The following is a 15,174-nucleotide window of genomic DNA, read 5'->3' as shown; positions in this document are numbered from 1 at the left end:
CTTCTCCAGTGTTAAGGCAAGAATCACTATTATTTCTCAAAACATAGTAATAAATCTAGCTACAACGCAAAACAGATGCCCAGAGGGGCCCCAAGTGGCCGAGTGGTCTAAAGCGCTGTCCGTTAAGGATCACAGCCATCTCACCTTTGTCTGCATGGGTTCGAGTCTCGGATTCAACCAATGTGGGTATGTGAGAAAGCTTGCCAGTAACTTCTTGTGGGTCGGTGGTTCTCTCTGGGGTTTTCCCGGGTTCTTCCTCCACCATTAATACTGGCCGCCATGTATAGCCTATCATGTGCTGAAAAATGGTGTTAAACCCTAGAACAACAACAACAACAGATGCTCAGATGTTAGTCAGTCCTCTGGAAAAACCAGAGTTTGTAGAAATTGCTACATGTTATTTGCCATGTACTCCAAGTATGGCCTCAACTCCACTTCATAAATCTTACTCTGAGAAAGAATTTTAAAAAATATAAAAGATTTGTTTACTACAAGCTATCACTGGTTCTGAGTCAAGGTCAGGAACTAGGTCATCATTAGATGCATTGTTTCTATAAAGTTGTTCACGTCAAAAATAAAAAAATCAGTCAGAATAGAACTCGATTCCAGTAAATAAAGTTACATTACAATAGCAAGTAATGGAATAAAAAAATGTAAAACTTACAAACAATTAAATTAAATCAAATATACACAACAGTATGAAACTTGGCCGTAATACTTATTATGAGGAAAATTGGTATGAAACTTTATACTTATACTCATTATGAGGAATTGGTATAAAATATGACACTACTACTCACTATGAGGAATGGGTATGAAACTTGACACTAATACTCATTATGTGGAATGGGTATGAAACTTGACACTAATACTCATTATGAGGAATGGGTATGAAACTTGACACTACTCATTATGAGGAATGGGTATGAAACTTGATACTAATACTCATTATGTGGAATGGGTATGAAACTTGACACTAATACTCATTATGAGGAATGGGTATGAAACTTGACACTACTACTCATTATGAGGAATGGGTATGAAACTTGACACTAATACTCATTATGTGGAATGGGTATGAAACTTGACACTAATACTCATTATGAGGAATGGGTATGAAACTTGACACTACTACTCATTACGAGGAATGGGTATGAAACTTGACACTAATACTCATTATGTGGAATGGGTATGAAACTTGACACTAATACTCATTATGAGGAATGGGTATGAAACTTGACACTACTACTCATTATGAGGAATGGGTATGAAACTTGATACTAATACTTATTATGAGGAATGGGTATGAAACTTGATACTAATACTCATTGTGAGGAATGGGTATGAAACTTGACACTAAAACTCCCTATGAGGAATGGGTATGAAACTTGATACTAATACTCATTATGAGGAATGGGTATGAAACTTGACACTAAAACTCCCTATGAGGAATGGGTATGAAACTTGACACTAATACTCCCTATGAGGAATGGGTATGAAACTTGACCGTAATACTCATTATGAAGAATATTTATAAAATATGACACTAATACTTATTATAAAATTTTGCAGATTCTAAATGCAGTATCTATCAGGTGTACATTCTTTATGCATTTCTCCTGAATATTGTCATTTGGACACTTAGTTTTCAGTCAAATGCCTTGCAATATGCAGTTCATTTAAAACTATTTTTGTCATGGTTATCATCATAGTCTCATTTTCTACTTCCTGAAAACTCCTCATTCCTACTTCTCCTAAACAGGTTTTTTCTTCTTCCCCTGAATTCATTATTTCTGCTTTCCCAGTGTTTTCTCTGGAACATATTGCAGTGTTCATACATGTATTGCCTTTGTTTAGAAATCAGAAGGTAATATACTTAATCTTTGATAAATGAAAAAGAAAACACATTTGTATAAATAGTGTAACAGTTAGAAGCAAGTTTTAAACCTCCTCTTGCTTTATGTAACACAGATTGAATTGCTTTTGAATATATTGGCTTTCAACCAAACTAATTCAGCAACCCATTGTATGAAAAGTTTATTTTGGCACTGAACAGTTGTGTCATGCTGTCATGTCCCCTAAAAATGAAAACTTTAAGGTTTATAGTATCATAAGTACTTAGAAAGAGTACATCATCCAGTAGAGTATCTGTTCCATCATGACTCTTGTTTAAATTTGTATGAGAAGGGAACATGTTTTTACTGACCTGTGCAGAGTTTAAAAATGCAGTGTTATGCCTAGGTGCATGTGGCATACAAATGTGGTGGACAATTAAAATTTGATATGCCCTGTGTATTCTTGTACTGTGACCTATGTACAAGACTTGTTTTTGAAAATTTGACTTTGACTAAAGCTGAAATGGTATTCCATCGTTGGTTGAAGGGATAGTACTATATTGTTATTTAATTAATGGGTTATCAGTCCATCGTTGGTTGAAGGGATAGTACTGTATTGTTATTTAATTAATGGGTTATCAGTCCATCGTTGGTTGAAGGGATAGTACTCTATTGTTATTTAATTAATGGGTTATCAGTCTCACTAACTTTGGATCTTTGCTGCTGAATTCAGAAGGCTTCACTCCCACTATCAGATTTTTTCTTTGGTAGTGAATATGAATCTGCATCACTTTTTCCAGTCAAATAAGATTAGTTTAACAGTTCAGTACATTACTCTGTCTATATAATATTGCTCATTGGAACCATGACTTGGGGTTGAAGTCATTTTACTGAGGTATGTTTCACAGGTCTTCCATATTAATGCATACAAGAAATGAACAATGTTGGATTTAAGGATGTGAAACTGCATTACAGATGTTGATTTTAGTCTAGAATTAAAACTAAATGAAATAAAGTTGAAGTTTCTAAAACAGACTTTAAGCAAGCTAACTGGTTATGTGACCATGGCCCTATTATAAAATTAGCAGTGGTGTACTGAGTGGTTTTATAAGATGGGCAGGGTGTACTGAGTAATTTTGTAAGATGGGCAGGGGTGTACTGAGTGGTTTTATAAGATGGGCAGGGTGTACTGAGTAATTTTGTAAGATGGGCAGGGGTGCACTGAGTGGTTTTATAAGATGGGCAGGTGTGCACTGAATGGTTTTATAAGATGGGCAGGGGTGCACTGAATGGTTTTATAAGATGAGCAGGGGTGTGCTGAGTGACTTTATAAGATGGGCAGGGGTGCACTGCATGGTTTTATAGGATGAGCAGGGGTGAAGTGAGTGGTTTTATAAGATGGGCAGGGGTGTATTGAGTGGTTTTATAAGATGGGCTGTTGTGCACTGAATGGTTTTATAAGATGAGCAGGGGTGTACTGAGTGGTTTTATAAGATAGCAGGTGTACTGAGTGGCTTTATATGACAGGCTATGGCATACTGAGTGGTTGTATAAGACAGGCAGGTGTGTACTGAGTGGTGTTATAAGATGGGCATGTGTGTACTGAGTGGTTTTATAAGATAGCAGGTGTGTATTGAGTGGCTTTATTTGACGGTTTATGACGTACTGAGTGTTTGTATAAGATAAGCAGGTGTGTACTGAGTGGTTTTATTAGATGAGCAGCGTGTACTGAGTGGTTTTATAAAATGGGCAGGGGTGTACTGAGTGGTTTTATTATATGGACATGGTTGTACTGAGTGGTTTTATTAGATGGGCATGGTTGTACTGAGTGGTTTTATTAGATGGGCAGTGGTGCATTGAGTGGTTTTATAAGATGGGCAGTGTGTATACTGAGTGGTTTTATAAGATGGGCAGGGGTGTACTGAATGGTTTTATTATATGGGCATGGTTGTACTTAGTGGTTTTATTAGATGGGCAGTGGTATACTGAGTGGTTTTATATGAAGGGCAGTGGTTAACTGAGTGTTTTTATGGTGAGGGACCACAGTAGTACTGTGCACACCTGAACAGGTGGAATGTTTCATGAAAAATAAAGGTAACATTTTTGAAGATTGCATACGGTTTTAAACATCCTTAGCTACCAGTTGGCTAGCTTTTACTTCATCCAGCATGTTTTAAGTCATGAACTGGCCTTCTGTGCTTTTATTATAAAAATATGCTATATGTTGCCGGTCTGGTACAGTCACCTGAATTTTTATATTGCGATACATGAGATTGTATTTTGATCATTATTGCAATATATTAGAAAAATCTGTAGAAATGCAAAATAATATTAAAGAGTGAACAAGTTAAATTTCCATCTAATTTTTTTAAAACGCTTTTCGTGAACAATGGGTGGAAAACATTTGTATGGTATTCTTACAAATCCAAGTTACGTTACACAGTTCATGTTCATGACCGTGACCATATTGACTGCTGTGATGGGTTGATGTTGGCAAATATGGAAAGTCAAGTTCATTATCCAACCCACAAACTTTACTTCCACATTATATTCCCTACAGATGGCATGGTTATAGCCAATTCAGTTACCTTGCACTTTATTTGGCATCAGCTTATACAAGAGTTAGGCCTCAAGTCCACTACTTAGGGTACTCAATACACACCTGCTAGTGCAACAGAGCGTTATAACACACATTTTCTTCTTCAGATATTTACTCGATCCCAATACCTTGGGAGATCTACTACCAAGCAAATCCATGCAAAGGCTAAAACTTCTTAGCTAAAAAGCTAATGTTATCTGCCCACCAACTAGGTGGAAGTTAGATAGTGATCTCCTCGTGATACATGGATTGGTGTCAAATCCCATGATAACATCAGTTGCTATTTCCGCCCATGCTGAGTAGCATGTTCTCTGCAGACTGAGAGACATTCCACATACAAACATTCTGTAAGTTTTCTACCTTAAAGCGAGTTGGAGGATTGTTCTATTTGATGGGAAATATATTCCACCTATAAATTTTCCACTTTTGTTTCTTTCTTCGATGACAAAGTTCTGTCTCTTTAATATCATCACTTTGCCATCTTCGCACACTTAAGGTGTCCTTGGTACATACCTGCACAGGTTGCTAGTGCATCCCATCACATTACTATAGCTGTATTTCAGTATGTGCAGGTCTGGTTTGTGATGTAGAAAACTTGTAAAATATTGCTGTATAATTTCTGTTATGGTCAGATACATGTAAGTTTTCTATCTAGCCTTAGTGTCCACTTCGTAGTTGCATATGCATTGTTTTACTGATTTACATGTATAGACCATCATTTAGCCTTTCCTACAGGTAACATTGTCTTACAGATTCATATTTAAGCTTCCTCTTTATAAGTATCAGTAGTGACACAGTACATTTTTATATGTAGACATTGTGTGTGCTATAGAAACTTTATATTGCTGTATAGTTTTTGCTGTCTGTCTAATACATACAAATAAGTTTTCAATAGTTTCATCATAGCATTCACTTAATAGTTACTATAAGTGGTGCTTTGGTGATTTTACTTGTATAGGCAGTCAGTTGGCCTTTTCTACAGATGACTTTTATTAAAATTTATATTTTAGTGTCCATCTGGTAAGTATTGATAGCTATGCTCCAAAACTGTACCTGTTTTCACTGCCAATATCCACCCTTTTACATGTAAATTGTCCTAGTGTGTGATCCGTGCCAGGCTATACCAGCCTGTGTATATTGTTTGCTCTGGACCATGGACAAGACCAGGTGTAAGTTTTGTAAACACTGTAAACACATCTGACAATCACTCTGCACATGTAGCTAGCTCATGTTACCAGTCTATGAATACATGTCAGTCGTGCACGTCAAGGACCAACAGTCAGTTGGCTGCAGTACTCAGGGTACGATAGAGGAAGGTGCAGAAATGCACCTTGAGGGATGAAGATGTTGTCAGTATACAAGCCGACATCATAGAGGTGATAGATATGCTTCTTGATGGATATTGCACTTCATACAGCTCATTGACCATGAAGTAAGCTAAGTTTTCATGGTTAGCAACATCTCAGATATTTCTCTCACTGCCACATCATAATGACTGCCTTGGGCTGAACCAGTAGGCTGTTTACCACATGGGTTTGACACCCAATTGCCTTCATCGCCTACCACAGAGCAAGATCAAGATGAATACAAATGACCTCAGTTACTGTCTTGCACTTCAGGTATGCTTACTGGCTATGTGGATCAAATTTCCTATACCCCATCCCAGCTTAATGAACTGGACAACATCATGCCAATGCCAATGATCCTATTCCACCATGACCAGACTCTGCCACAGGGCTCTGATTGTAACAGGTCAATACCACAGTCGTTCATTCATTGTCAGCCACAGTGCCCAGTTTGGTGCACTCTAAAGGGAATATTCACTGAGACAGTCTTCTCCTGTGTCATCACAGATTGCACAGGAAACATGACCATCACTCTGTTCATCTGTTCATATAGAGATGATGAAGCATGCTCACAAGCTCCATCATCTTTGCTAGATCTCACTGACAAGAGAAGACTCTGCCTTCTGAGTATAAATCGAGATAGTCTTTCACTAGCTGCCACCAGAATTTCATTCTCCTTCTTTCAGTTAACAGCTTGGTCCTGAGTTCCAGTATTCGTTGACATGTGAATCAACAAAGACTAACCAGCGTTCAACTTTTGTTGGGGGCCCAGAGTGGCTGAGTGGTCTAAAGTGCTCACCATTCCGGATCACTGCCATCTCATCTCTGTCTGCATTGGTTCTAGTCTCAGGCTCGGCTAGCGTGGGTAAATGGGAAAGCCTGCCAGTAGTTTCTCATGGGTCAGTGGTTCTTTCCTGGATTTTCCAGGGTTCTTCCTCCACCATTAATACTGGCCGCCATGTATATCCTATCTTGTGCTGAAAAATGGTGATGAACCCTAGAACAACAACAACAACAACTTTTATTGCTGTCAGGTTGAGTGGCTGACTTGGAATGCATTACAGATGCATAGCAGCCATGGGAAATGTGAAGCCCTCATCAGTAAGGACCTTGGATGTCATCTTGTATAGTCCAAACAGGGACCAGTTTGCCCATGACAGTGTCACGGGTGATAATGTTATGGAGAATACATTGTTCCTTCACCAATGAATATCTTGCCTATTGTTAAGGTGTAATAATATGATGTTCATTGTTTCCTATAGTGTCAAAATGCACCCATCATTCTCCATGGCCAGTGGTGACACAGTACCCATCTAGTTAATATCGACTCTTCTTGGAGGAAACCGTCCTGCAGATCCAGTACAAGATGAAAGCTATGGCTGTCAAGTATTAGTTTGGAAAGCAGCAAAGAGAATGGAATCATTCCACCCTAATTTCTCTCCATGCCATCAGCTATAGATCCAAATTTACTGATGATTTCAAGCAAACTTCAGTCAAGAATCACCTGTCAGCCTGACATTTCCTTCTGAACAGAGTATGTCAGCCACAAAAGAATGCATGGAAATCATTTGAATGATTGGGCAGTTTCAGTTCTTGAGAAGACCCGTCTCTCAGCTCTAAAATCCTTCACCTACAGGATTTACATTATATGACAGTGGACATCATTGTCCAGGGTCTGTAACCTATTTATGAGACTATTTCAGTGATACTGTTGTCTCAGTGGTGGCCAAAACTTTGCTCCTTGGAACAAAAATTCACATGAGGCCTCATCCAATGAACTGGGAGAATCTCACTTGGTGAATGTCAGGTGGTCCCTGGTGTGTACAGCCTTCCAAGCACAATGGGCTGGGGTATACATCTTCCATTATTCCAGGAAGCCAGTGTTTCACTCTGGATCATCTATTACAGGGGTCTCAAACTCAAACCACCTTGAGGGCCACATGAGGGCATTTTCGATGGCCTAAGGGCCACACAACCTTTGTTGTCTCTGAAGACATCTTGTGACACCAATCATTTTGTAGGCCACAGTAGATGAAATGACAGGCCGAATGCAGTCCATGGGGCCATGTGTTTTTGATCCCTGGTCTATTACATATCAATATCCTAAAGATAAATCCCAATGGATAGCATTCCATTGGTTGAAGGAGAATCTACACTGAATTGGCATTCTCTTTATGTCCAAAAACTCCACTTGATGAATTGTCTCAGAAAGCAAGTGGGAACAATGTCCCCAGTCCTTTACATTTTTTTTAGCAATTTCTAAGCTGGCGTCTTCAGTGACAAATCTATGGAAAGTTCGTCATATTACAGCCCAGCTGTAGGTATTAATGGATTCACTGACCCAGAAGAATCGATTAATGGTTACTTCATCATTCTGTTTTCACTCCAATATGTGCCCACTGGGACCGACAACTGGTGGATTGGAACAGCTTGGACACATACTTACCCTCCAACATGCACGTTTCCAAGTGTAAAGCAGAAAGCAATATCTTTTAGAAATCTTTTGGGGTTTTTGAAACAAGAAGACATTGAAACAAACAAAAAAACTGAAACAATAAATGAAGACTGAAGTAGACATTTTATTTGTATATTATTTTTAGAAATGTATGTATTGCAAAATCTGGTTCATTACTTATGTACAGCAATGATCTATACTTGTGTCTACTGATATATCAGTAAAACAGCACACCAATTCATTCTGGAACATTTATTGACCAGCAATTGAAAGACTGTTGCCAAAATACTTATTGTGCTTAGTAGGTATGGGAAGATTTTAATTGAAAACAGAGAAAAATGATACTCTAGTTGCTTCTTTTTCAGAGATTAATGTCACAAATTTTTAGTTTTGGTTGTTTAAATAAACAATTTTTGCCACATCAAAATGATGCAGCTGCTATTGTATTTTAATGCACCAGGTCAAATAGCTTGCATTGTGCACATGTGTATTTTGAAGGCTGTAACAAGTTCCCACCTCTTGCATAGCACAAAAAGCTTTTGATTGTACTTGCCAGAAATAGCCAGAAACAGAAGAAAGTTTGGTTTGAAATTTTAAAGGTATGAAGGGCTTACTTAATTTTAAGTGAGATTGTAATTGTGCCAGGTAAATACTTTTGGAGATTGAAGGCAGGGTTTGATTCGTTATGGATTGGTGCCAGACTTTAGTAAAAGCTTAACGTTATCTATATATTTAAACTATTCATTTATTTTTCAGCATACTTGTCCAAAGTTATGTTGAATGTTCTATAGAATCTTTTCTGCCTTTTTGTTTGAACTATTTATACAATCACTTTATTGTGTATATAGATATACATAATAATATACACTAACTTAATTTTATTGTGTACTTCTTTTACAGGAGGTGAGGAAAGTCATGAGAACCTGTTACAAGATCTGTCAGATGTATGGCGTGACAAGTTTGGCCCTTCCACCACTTGGATGTGGACGCCTTCATGGCTATGATCAAGATTCAGTAGTGGAAGCTATGTTAGATGAAACGACCAAGCTAGCATTTGGTGCTTATGGCCAGATGAATGTAAAAGTAATAACGAACAAGTTACTCAGGTTTTCTCTAATTTGAAAAACTAATTTCTGTTGTAGGATTTCTAGAATGAAGTATAACTTTTGGGGGTGTTTGGATTTCCACCTTGATATTCTAATATATGTATACAGCAGTAGTTTGCATCATTATCATATTTGTAAGGTCATGAGGGAAGAGCTGGAGAGAGAGCGTTTTCAGTTTTTACTGACTGCTTCTGATAAATGCTTGAATGAGAGCTATTTCTTCCTCTTTAATTATCAGTTACTGAATATATTAAATTATATACCAGATCCCTAGAAAAACATGTAGGACGTGCAATTGTAGTCTTTAAGTATAAGAAACATTCATGTGTTAAACAAGCTGAAATTAGCCTGATTGTGTAAGAATCCAGTTTAATACAGGATTATGGATGAAAGTGAGCATGTAAATAATATTTAGTAAATATCTATGAAATTTACCATCATTCTTTCAACTGATTTAACAAGGTAGCAAACAAGAAAGTCGTGTTTGGATATACATGCATATACTGTAAACAGGTTTTATCATTAATATAATGATGCTATGGCAGAGTTCGTATTGATAATATTTTATCATGTTTTTTATTTTCCAGAAAGTAACAATTGTGGCCTATGACCAGGATATTTGTCAAATGTTTCTAAAGAAATTATCATCTCTCGAGGCCCAGTCAACCCAGAGTCTTTCAAAATACCACCCAGATTTGGATTCATCAGAAGTTTCTCAGGACAAAGTAGACACTGACAAAGAGTTTCTTATCTCTGTCAGCCAAAGGACAGATGATAATCAGGATGATGATGATCATGGCAGCGGAAGTGATGATAATGATGATGATGATAATGATGGCAGTGATAATGGATGCATGCCTCTAACCCATTCAGAAAGGCCATCTGCAATGTCTTATCTTCACGATCAACAGCTGCATGGTGATCCTCTATCAAATCATAGTTACCTTTTTGTAGCTTTTGAACAGCCATTCATTGCGCCTCACATAAAGCATGAGATGAAGAGCTGATATAATTTAAATTTTTTGATTTGTTTCGAAAATTTCATCTCACAATTTCTTATAACAAGATTCATGTAAAAATCTACAATTCACGTGACTTCACTTCAGATGAAATTTGCTATTGTGACTTACTTTGATTCTTTGTATGGATAGTTTTTTCTCTTCACCAGTGATGATGGTTCTAAAGGCAAAGATTGTATTTCCATTTGGTCTTCCAAAAGGAGTCAATTGTTTAGCCTTGATTAGGTTTGCAAGTATTTCTATTCTTTGCGTCTAATTTCAATAGATAAGGAAATTTGAAAACCATGTAGTGAAGAGGTAAAGGGTGAAGGTAACACTGGACAGTCTTTTTATTTCTTTACTCTTTGAGTTCTTACCTTATTCCTGGCCAGCAATCAAAACTATAATGCAAGGATGGAAAACTATCCAGAAAGAATTGGTCACAAATTTGTAATTATTTTAATGTATGTAATTCAAGGAAAATATTGATTCAAATTTGTTTTAGAGAAAACCTTGATAAAATGGGTTTACATTTATCAAACACTTTTATCATGTTTGATGATATGGTGATAAAGTCTCGGGAAGTTATTATCATTCATGCTGTGGTCACAGCCTTGGAAATTTTCCTTTATGTTATAAGATCTGTTATGTTTCTTTCTCTTGAAACTAATTGTCTAATTACAAATATACAGTGTTGTCTCTGCATCACTGGTGTTTTATCTTGTTCTGTTTTTGCAATATATGTCTGTAGTCTAGTGTTGGCTGCTTGACTGGTTGACCTTACAAAGGAGATATAAATGGAATTACCTCCCTTTCATTATAATTGTTGTACACACAGATGAATGCATAATCTTCTGAATTTTTTTTCTTTCTGCAGCAGTTTTATGTGGGACTATTTTCTATTTTATATATATATGCATGCAATTTATTAATGAAAATACTATTCTACACCTTGAAATGCATCTCCTTCAAAGACAGTTGCATGGTGGATTGGGTTTACTAATAGTTCTAATAATTATGTTTTATTTATGATTGTAGTAATGTCTGTTTTTAGTTAATTTGTTTTAGGTGTTGATTCTGTACACCTGATTTCGGGATTTACATGGGGTTAATGTAAAACAACTATTTTGTTTTTTATGTAGGAAGAGAAATAGTACCCAGGAAAGCTGCAAAAGTTTCAACAGTTACCGTGAAAATTGTTGCCAAAGACAAGCAGGCATGTTTAGACTGTGTAAAGAAACTAGTTAAAGAGTTGAAGGATAATTACCTGTTTGAGAGTGAACCAGTCACCAAGAAACATGAATTGCCTCGAACGGAGAAAGAGAAAATAAAGGATATACTGTCAAAGCATGAAACAAGTGTTAAACAGAGAAGAGGTCTGTATTTTAGTTATAATAATGCAAATCATATTTTCTTAATACTTTCCTTGTTCACAGCATGGGCTTGTGTAAAATCCATGCTCAAATTTAAAAGTGTTCACTGTCATGTAATGTTACTGGCAGATCTCCAGAGTTGGCTATGGTTGGGGTATCATTTCAGTCTGATCCTTACAGATTTTTTTATGGTTAAATTACACCCAAAACAAACAAAACCCTTGTATCCGCTTTTAGTGTTGTATATTGTTTGCTGGTTTTGGTTTTCTTTACTGCATCTATAGTGTCAACCACATCAACAGTGTCACCATTAACATCAAGACCTGTTAATGTTATCTGAGGTTAGAAAATTACACAATGTCCACAAATCCCAGAATGTTTTTTTTACTCGCTACTATTTAATTGTATTTACAGGGAAAGACTATTAGGCATTGTGGTTTCATATCCCTGCACCTAACACCAGTGTGCTTCAGAAGCAATTTAAAATTGTAATTAATTGTTTGGTTGGGTTGCTCTTGATGTGGCTTGACATTTTATTAACCTTTGAGGAACTGCTTGCATACGTTTGACAGAATCATCAATAAGCATTACTCTTTAAAGAACATCCTTTCTTCAGCTGGCACTGAAGAGATCGAGGTCAGTTTAAATTAAAGTTACATTGGGTTTTCTTTCTTACCAAACACCCTACCAAGAACATAATACAGGGAGATGTGTCACCTTTATATGACTCTGATTCCATTTGGTCAAGAGTCCCATGTGAGTGTTTGCTGTGTTATGCTAATTTACTAAATGTTACACGAGGATGTAGTCTCTTTCTTGTGCACAGCATGTATACTGTGTCAGCATTTGGGGCAAGACGAATGTCTCTAAAATCTTCAAAAAGCTGTTAATCAAGTTTTTTAATATCGTAATAAATCTGCTTTCTTGAACTATAGTCAATATACATTGACAAGTAAGGCAATTATTCTGCATAATTTTAGTTCTTATGATTTATGTCAGTATATCTTATCTTTTCATTCCTTTAATTACTCAGGACTAAATCGAATATTTTTTTTCTGTAGTCAAGGGAGATGCATACATCCTAAAGGGATGGAAGGAGGAAGTTTATACTGCCCATAATGCCATCTTAAAAGTTCTCTCTGAGACAAGTGGAACCACATGGCGTCGAAAGGTTCAGCACAAACGGCAGTCACCAGGTTTCTGGCATAATAAGGCCTTTGAACAGCCTGAAACTCCAGAATACTGGAGTATGGGAAATAATGCTATACAAGATGTCTTTTCCAAGTTTGTGGGTGTATTAAAAGGTATATACTTTAGGGCTGTTCATGACTTAGATTATTTTTTCTATTAACGGTTTAATTATTACTAATCACATTCAGTATAGAAAAATGTTTATTGCAAAAATTTTCCAAACTTCATTTATGCTGGATTTGAAGAGTAATAAATTTACATTAAGATTAAATTCACTTCCCAAAGATAATGACCTGGACTGGATGTAAAAACTTGTGTTATCATTCTTTTAGAGTTAATTATGCAAGAGAGATCTTTTTCTAATGCAAAAATCAACAGTAAAATATCCAGTTTTATTTTTCAGTTTGCAGAATAAATCCCACCTTAATTCCTGACTTCCATTTTCAATTTAGTTCAAACTGTTTCAATTCACCCCTTTTTCAGGGCAATACATTTAATAGGAGTGTGTTAGAATGTTGTATTGCAAATTATTGTTCCCCCCCAATGTAGTTCTCAGTAAAATGAAAACATTTTTAATTTGATGACCTAGGTAAAAAGTCAAGGCTTGAAAAAGTGGATGGTGCAACTTTCCAAGAAATAGTCAAGTTGGTGACTGATACTTGGCAGAGGCATTTAATTGGCAAAGGAAATGATGCTATCGGTCTTCAGCACACTGGAATTCAGGTGTCAAAGATCAAAAGGGTTGAAAACTTAGATCTCTATGAGTCATACTTCAAAAAGAGGCAAGATATTTTTAAATCATTATGCAGGTCAGAACAAGAAAGGTTTCCACAGCTGGATGAGATCAATGGCTGCAGAGATGGATATATCAAGACTTCTAGGGGAGGCAAATGCTTGTCAAGAGAGATATACCCCGAAATCAATGAGTATTATTTCTTTCATGGTACCAAAGTGGATAAGATTGATGCAATCTGTGAAAATGGTCTTGACTGCCGTCTTGGTAGTGACAAGGGGATGCTTGGTGTAGGGATCTATGGTGCCGAGAGCTCTACAAAAGCTGACCAATATACAGGTAAAACGAGACTTATCAGCAGTAGTTGCAGATCAGTATTATACAGTTCAAACTCGAACTGTATGTCTGTCTGTAGTATTCACTAATACAGTAAAACCTGTCTTGGAAGACCACTGTTATATGAGACCATCTGTCTTGAGAGACCTTATTCTCAGTGCATAGATTTATTGATAATATATTATTATGACCTGTTTTGAGAGACCACCTTCTGAAAAGACCATAATTGTTTGGCAGAATGGGTGCTCTTTCAAGACCAGTTCTACTGTATAATGTAAATGCAACTGTAAACGGTTTAGATTCAGATTTAATGTACCATTATGGTAATCTGTGGTTTATTATATTCTTCCTTGCAATTGCAAGCTTGCTTGTCACTTTATACAACAGTCTGTCTGATTAAAGGTTTACTACACTGTATTTCTGCATTTCAAGCTAAGAGCCTAGACGCAATATATTGGCTGTCACATTTTGTAGCAGTCTGGCAGAGCAGGGTTTTACCACATTGTTCCTTATGATTTCAAGATAATGGCATAGATCCAGATTAATGTCACATTATGTACCATTCTGGCAGACCAGGGTTTTACTACAATGTTCCTCATGATTTCAAGCCAACAGCACAGACCTTTGTTGACTGTCATATGATGCACCAGTCTGGCTTGTCAGGAGTTTACTAGAATGTTCCTATAGACCCAGACATTATCCAACAGTCTTGCAGATTATGGGTTTAATTTGCTGTTTCTTATGATTTTAAACAAACAGTCTAGACCCAGACTGGCTGTCACATTATGCACATGTCTCAGAGCCAGGATTTCTTTACTATGAAAGTAGCTGCTAATTTATTTTTCATTGAGCCTTTTCCTATTGTTGAATTCTTCCTGCTCCAGTTTTTGAAAAATTTTGATACAACTTTACCTATGTTTGTATGCTACATTTACTGCCTTGTAATTGAATCTTTGATCCAGAACTACTGCTGTGTTATTTTTGGCCATGTTTGTTTTCTTTTAAAGTATTGTTTGTTGTTTCATTATTTTAGTTTAAAATGGTTTGTTCATGAAACCTTTGCTTCCACTGTGACCTTATGATAAAAATTATTTTAACTCAGTTGTTATCAAATCAGTGACATTGCAGGGACAGTCCATAAGTTATGTTACATACCATACATTCTTACTTGGTTTATCTGGTGTTCAGTATGGATGTTCATG

At 36.6% G+C, this 15,174-nt stretch overlaps 1 protein-coding gene across 2 annotated transcripts in view; it reads left to right on the top strand.

The window, feature by feature from the left end:
* LOC149770865 (uncharacterized) overlaps window positions 1–15,174 on the top strand; it is a 90,281-nt gene that overhangs the window by 63,006 nt on the left and 12,101 nt on the right. For both annotated transcript variants that reach the window (XM_089949019.1, XM_089949020.1), the window contains exons 11-15: window positions 9,136–9,318; window positions 9,929–10,259; window positions 11,482–11,715; window positions 12,774–13,016; window positions 13,493–13,975. In XM_089949019.1, coding sequence (XP_089805145.1) covers window positions 9,136–9,318; window positions 9,929–10,259; window positions 11,482–11,715; window positions 12,774–13,016; window positions 13,493–13,975 — 1,474 coding nt within the window. The remainder of the gene's footprint in view (window positions 1–9,135; window positions 9,319–9,928; window positions 10,260–11,481; window positions 11,716–12,773; window positions 13,017–13,492; window positions 13,976–15,174) is intronic.

The sequence above is a fragment of the Sinohyriopsis cumingii genome, unplaced genomic scaffold, assembly GCF_028554795.1.
Source record: "Sinohyriopsis cumingii isolate HCF-2022 unplaced genomic scaffold, ASM2855479v2 utg002239l, whole genome shotgun sequence".
In the NCBI taxonomy this organism is placed as follows: domain Eukaryota; kingdom Metazoa; phylum Mollusca; class Bivalvia; order Unionida; family Unionidae; genus Sinohyriopsis; species Sinohyriopsis cumingii.
The sequence above is the reverse complement of the archived record's forward strand: the minus strand, read 5'-3'. Positions and strand labels throughout refer to the sequence as shown.